The following is a 6,198-nucleotide window of genomic DNA, read 5'->3' as shown; positions in this document are numbered from 1 at the left end:
AAAAAAAAAAAATCTACCAAAATATAAGACCCCTGGACCAGATGGCTTCCTTGGGGAATTCTACCAGACATTTAAAGCAGAGTTAATACCTATCCTTCTCAAGCTGTTCCAAAAAACAGAAACAGGAAGGAAAGCTCCTAGACTCATTCTATGAAGCCAGCATTACCTTGATTACCAAACCAGACAGAGACCCCACAAAAAAGGAGAAGCACAGGCTGATATCCCTGATGAACATGGATGCAAAAATTCTCAACAAGATACTAGCAAATCTAACTCAACAGTACAATAAAAGGAGTATTCCCCATGAAGAAGTGGGATTTATTCCTGGCCTGCAGGGCTAGTTCAATATCTGAAAATCAATCAATGTGATACATCACATTAATAAAAGAAAGGGTAAGAACCATACGATCCTGTCAACAAATGCAGAAAAAGCATTTGACAAAATACAGCATACTTTCTTAATAAAAACCCTGGGATAGAAGGAACATACCCAAACATCATAAAAGCCAAATAGGAAAAGCCCACAGCTAATATCATCCTCAATGGGGAAAAACGGAGAGCTTTCCCCCTGAGATCAGAAAACGACAGGGATGTCCACTCACACCACTGTCGTTTAACACAGTGCTGGAAGTCCCAGCATCAGCCATCAGACAACAAAAGGAAATAAAAGGCATCTGAACTGGCAAGGAGGAAGTCAAACTTTCGCTTTTCACAAACAACATGATAGTCTACACGGAAAACCTAAAAGACTCCACCAAAAAGCTGCTAGAATTGATACATGAATTCAGCAAAGTCACAGGACACAAAATCAATGTAGAGAACTTGGCTGCATTTCTATACAGCAATAATGAAGCAACAGATGGAGAATCAAGAAATCGATCCCATTTACAATTGCACGAAGAACTACAAAATACCTAGGAATCAACTTAACCAAAGATGTCAAAGATCTGTATGCTAGAGACTACAGAAAACACATGAAGGAAATTGAAGACACAAAGAGACAGAAAAACATCCCATGTTCATGGATCGGCAGAAGAAATACTGTTAAAATGTCAATATTGCCCAAAGCAATCTACACATTCAATGCAATCCCAATCAAACCTCACCGGCATTCTTCTCAAAGCTAGAACAAACAATCCTAAAATTTGTATGGAACCACAAAAGACTCCGAATAACCAAAGTAATGTTGAAAAAGAAAACCAAGGCAGGAGGCATCACAATCCCAGACTTTAGCCTCCACTACAAAGCTATAATCATCAAGACAGTATGGTATTGGCACAAAAACAGACACATAGACCAATGGAATAGAAAAGAGAACCCAGAATTGTACCCACAAGTGTAGAGCCACCTAATCTTTGACAGAGCAGGAAAGAGTAGCCAATGGAAAAAAAGAGTCTCTTTAGCAAATGGTGCTGGGAGAACTGGACGACATGCTGAAGAAGGAAACTAGATCACTTTCTCACACCATACAGAAAAATAAACTCAAAATGGATGAAAGACCTAAATATGAGACAGGAAACCATCAAAACCCTAGAGGAGAAAACCGGCAACAACCTCTTTGACCTCCACCACAGCAATTTCTTACTCGACACATCTCCAAAGGCAAGGGAATTAAAAGCAAAAATGAACTATTGGGACTGCATCAATATAAAAAGCTTCTGCACTACAAAGGAAACAATCAACAAAACTAAAAGGCAACCAACAGAATGGGCAAAGATAGTTGCAAATGACATATTAGATAAAGGGCTAGTATCCAAAATCTATAAAGAATTTACCACACTCAACACCCAAAAAAACAAATAATTCAGTGAAGAAATTGGCAGAAGACATGAAGAGACACTTTTCCAAAGAGGACGTCCAGATGACTAATAGACACATGAAAAGACGCTCAACATCAATCATTATCCAGGAAATACAAATCAAAACCACAATGAGATACCACTTCACGCTGGTGAGAGTGGCTAAAATGAACAACTCAGGAAACTACAGATGCTGGTGAGGATGTGGAGAAACAGGCACGCTCCTGTACTGTTGGTGGGAATGCAAACTGGTGCGGCCCCTCTGGAAAACAGTGTGGAGGTTCCGCAAAAAATTAAAAACAGAACTACCCTACGACCCAGCAATAGCACTATAAGAATTTATCCAAAGGATACCGGAGTATTCGTAGGGGCACATGTACTCCAATGTTTACAGCACTGCTATCAACAATAGCCAAATTATGGAAAAAGCCTAATGTCCAACAACTGGTGAATGGATCAAGATGTGGTTCATCTACACAATGGAATACCACATGGCAATGAGAAAGAATGAAATCATACCATTTGCAGCAACATGGATGGAACTCGAGGGTGTTATGCTGAGTGAAATCAATCAGCCAGAGAAAGACAGATATTGTATGTTTTCACTCATATGTGGATCTTGAGAAACTTAACAGAAGACCATGGGGGAGGGGAAGGGGAAAAAATAGTTACAGAGAGTGAGGGAGGCCAACCATTAAGTGACTCTTAAATAGAGAACAAACTGAGGGTGGATGGAGGGGTGGGGTAGGGGGAAATGGGGGATGGGCACTGAGCAGGGCACTCGTTGGGATGAGCACTGGGTGCTGTATGGAAGCGATGACTCACGGGAATAAACCCCCAAAACCAAGAGCACACTGTACACACTGTCTGGTAGCCAAGTTGACAATAATTACATTAAAAAAAAAAAAGAGGAAAAAAACACTCCACTGCTCTGGGTCGGCAAACCACAACAGCGGCAAACAGGGCTATGAGAAGTATTTGGAAGGCATCTTGGACGCTGAGCCACCATCAGGTCAGCAGGGCAAGGAACAGGGCTGTCCGGGTGCTAGAATAGCACGAGGTGGAACGACCCCCCAGTGCTCACGTGTGGCACTTCTTAGGAACTGCAGTGAAGTTCATCTTCTCCAGCAAACACAGCTTGATGAATCTGAAACACAACCAGAACACAAACTCCAGAATGCAGGGGGACATCAAGGCCATTACTGTGGGCACTTGAGTCTGGGTCATGGGATAAGGCAGACCGGTATGAACCGGTAAGAGAGACAGGCCGACCTCACGGGGCAGGAGGAGCTGAGCAGAACGGCCAGAGAAAGGGGTGGGGGGTAAGCGGTGAATCCAAAGAGTTGGGGAGCAGGTGCCGTCCCCACTTTACAAGCCCTCGTGACCCTGGCGAGTGCTTCATCACTCATTTCCTCCCCTTGTGATGCCGGGTAGCACCTACTCTGCCCACCTCCCAGGGTGGTCATGGGAATCAAGCCCTGAATGTGCAACTTCTCTCCGTCATTAAAGCGCTATGTACAGGGATGATTAAAGCATTAGTCACTAAAGTTTTTCTATGTGGTCGTTTCACCAAACTGAGCAACACGATGGAAAGTTCCGGTAGAAGACAGTACTTTCGTGAAGTGCACTTATTTTGATAGCTATTATGTAGGCAGAAGACAAATATGCCAATCTTCAATCTATTCAAAAATCTGAAATGAGCTCCCTACGGACAGTTGTTATGAACACTAGAACGAGTCTCAAATCCTTCCTGTGTGCCTTGCATAAGGCTCTTTAACGCTGCACGTTCACAGTCTGAAGGCAAGGCAAACTGTAAAGCGGGCAAAATTAAAAACATAAAAGCATTATTCACCACTCACCCCTGTATGTTCCTCTCCCTTGGGATAATCACTGCTAACCGTTCAGTTTTAGTTTTTATGGTGATGATTACCACTTTCAATGATACCTGCCTCAGCCAACAGACTTTATACCTGTCCTGTGCCAGAGAAACCGGCACACGCGCACACACACGCGCGCACACACACACACACCCTACCTCCAAACTCCTTCTCCAGGTCACCTCTTAATTTTTATTGTGGGCGGCTCAGTCGGTTAAGCGTCCGACTTTGGCTCAGGTCATGATCTCACGGTTTCTGGGCTCGAGCCCCGCGTCGGGCTCCGTGCTGACAGCTCAGAGCCTGGAGCCGGTCTTTGGATTCTGTGTCTCCCTCTCTCTCTGACCCTCCCCTGCTCACACTCTGTATCTCATTGTCTCTCAAAAATAAATAAACATTTTAAAAAGATTTTTATTGTGTATTAACGGCTACAATACTGCTCTAAGCCTTCTAGTAATTCTACATTTAAATCCCTAGCTAGACTTACCAGTTTCATACAGTACTTAAGAAATTCCTGCTACGAAACAAAAGAAATGAACACATTTACCTTTCCTGCTACCTCTCATTTCTTCCACCTCCCAATTAGTTCCCTATGTATTCAGGGACTGTGATACATTCGTTTCTATAATTGTAACTAAATACACCATGATTTGATCAAAAAACAATACCTAGAGAGAGAGATTACTCAGAATAGTTAATGCACACTAGGGAGCTTGGCTTGTGAACTAGAGCGGGGGAGAGAGATCCTGAAGACGTAAGAAAATGTAATTATACGCTGAAAATTATACAAATAACTAGCAAAAAAAATAATAAAAGAAATAAAAGAAAACCCTGTCACTCCAACATAAAACAGCACAGGAAAGCAAAAACAAGGGGGGAGGGGAGGAAGGAGGGAGGGAGAGGAGGGAGCAGAGAGGAGAAGAGAAGGGACAGGAAGGCGGCCCTAGTCGTCACACTTCTGCCACTCAAAGGAGAATCTTCCCAGCTTCTTGTTCTCTTTCCAAGCTCCTGCTTTCCCTCGAGTGTCTGCAAGTGCTCGGGGGGGCTGCACGGGTTTGTGCGTGAGAGGTGGCCAGCGGGCGTGCCTGGCGTGGGGTCCCCCGCACCGGCCCGGCTAACAGGCTGCACCCTGTCCCCCACTCCGGTAGCAAACCGCTACCATGGGCCCTCTGGGCTCCCTCCACTCGAGGCCTGGGGGGCTGGGCCGCCCCACTTCTTGCAGGCCCAGGCCCCAGGCCTTCTCCTAAAGCTGAGTGGCCGGGGGGCTGGCTCCCCTGAACTGGGAAAGACAGACGCCCCCACCGGGCCACCTCCTGCACACCAGCTCGTTTAATGGATTACCATGGCGACCGCATCACAGCCACCCTCGGACAAGAGTCACGGATTCCAGATTCCAAATACCTTCCAGAGGCGACTGCCCCGTGTTCTCTAGCGGGTGTTCTCTCCCCGGCCGCGCCCGTCTCTGCCGTCCTCCCTCCTACTTCTCAGTCCCCTAGGGACTCCGCAAGGGATCTGGTCCCCCGGGCACCGCTCGTCGCCGGGCTCGGTGCAACTCTCACCAGCTGAACGCAACCGCTCACCACGCTCCCAGCCTCCTGCCATTCTCACTGACATTTCAGCAGCGGATGTGTATGGCGCCGACTGGCCTCCGGGTCCTCTAACGGATTTCTTATAAAGCGTTCTGGGGCGTCCGGGTGGCTCGGTGGGTGAAGCATCCGGCTTCGGCTCCAGTCACGATCTCGCGGTTCGTGGGTTCGAGCCCCGCATCGGGCTCTGTGCTGACAGCTCAGAGCCTGGAGCCTGCTTCAGATTCTGTATCTCCCTCTCTCTCTGTCCCTTCCCTGCTCACCCTGTCTCTCCCTCTCTCTCTCTCAGAAATAAATAAAACATTAAAAAAAAAGCAAGCGTTTTTAGTTTAACAAGTATATTACTTCAAAGTAGTCAACTCTCCCCAGAATGTAAATATCCTATAAAGCATATGAGAAGCTTTGCTACTAAACATTACGGGAACAGGAGGAATATCTGATGCTAAGTCAATCTCATCAGAAACTCTCAGCCCATATTCAAGCCATTTCATTCATGCTACGATTCCAAGCAAAAATCTCCAACGTTTTCCTAAATGGTACACAAAGAAATGTAAAAGAAATTTATAGATCAATTCTCACTTTCAGAAATTTTTTTAAATTTCTGATTTATTTAAAAATGATTTGGGGGGCGCGTGAGTGGCTCAGTCGATTAAGCATTCAACTTCAGCTCAGGTCATGATCTCATGGTTCATGGGTTCGAGCCCCGCATCGGGCTCTGTGCTGACAGACAGCTCGGAGCCTGGACCTGCTTCAGATTCTGTGTCTCCCTCTCTCTCGCCTCCCCCCAGCTCATGCTCTGTCTCTCTCTCCCCCTCAAAAATAAATAAAAAACATTAAAAATTTTTTTTAATTTTAATTTTTTAATGACTTTATTCGCCATACACTGTGATGACACGTGTCCCCAAAATATAAATGAAAAGAGCTCAAGAAGCTCGTTAC

General features: G+C 45.5%; 1 protein-coding gene across 2 annotated transcripts in view; it reads right to left on the bottom strand.

Annotated features, from left to right (window-relative positions):
- USP12 (ubiquitin specific peptidase 12) overlaps positions 1 to 5,032 on the bottom strand; it is a 64,334-nt gene extending 59,302 nt beyond the window's left edge. Inside the window, exon 1 of one of the 2 annotated variants that reach the window (XM_077745392.1) lies at positions 5,015 to 5,032. In XM_077745392.1, the coding sequence (XP_077601518.1) occupies positions 5,015 to 5,017 (3 nt within the window). In that variant the 5' untranslated portion in view covers positions 5,018 to 5,032. Of the gene's footprint in view, positions 1 to 4,160; positions 4,185 to 5,014 lie in introns of those variants that run through there. The other variant, XM_077745391.1, reaches the window with a different exon arrangement.
- Between the last annotated feature and the right edge of the window lie 1,166 nt (positions 5,033 to 6,198).

Source organism: Crocuta crocuta, unplaced genomic scaffold, assembly GCF_008692635.1.
Source record: "Crocuta crocuta isolate KB4526 unplaced genomic scaffold, BGI_CrCroc_1.0 scaffold258, whole genome shotgun sequence".
Taxonomy (NCBI): domain Eukaryota; kingdom Metazoa; phylum Chordata; class Mammalia; order Carnivora; family Hyaenidae; genus Crocuta; species Crocuta crocuta.
Note: the sequence above shows the minus strand (reverse complement) of the source record. Positions and strands in the feature narration are given on the sequence as shown.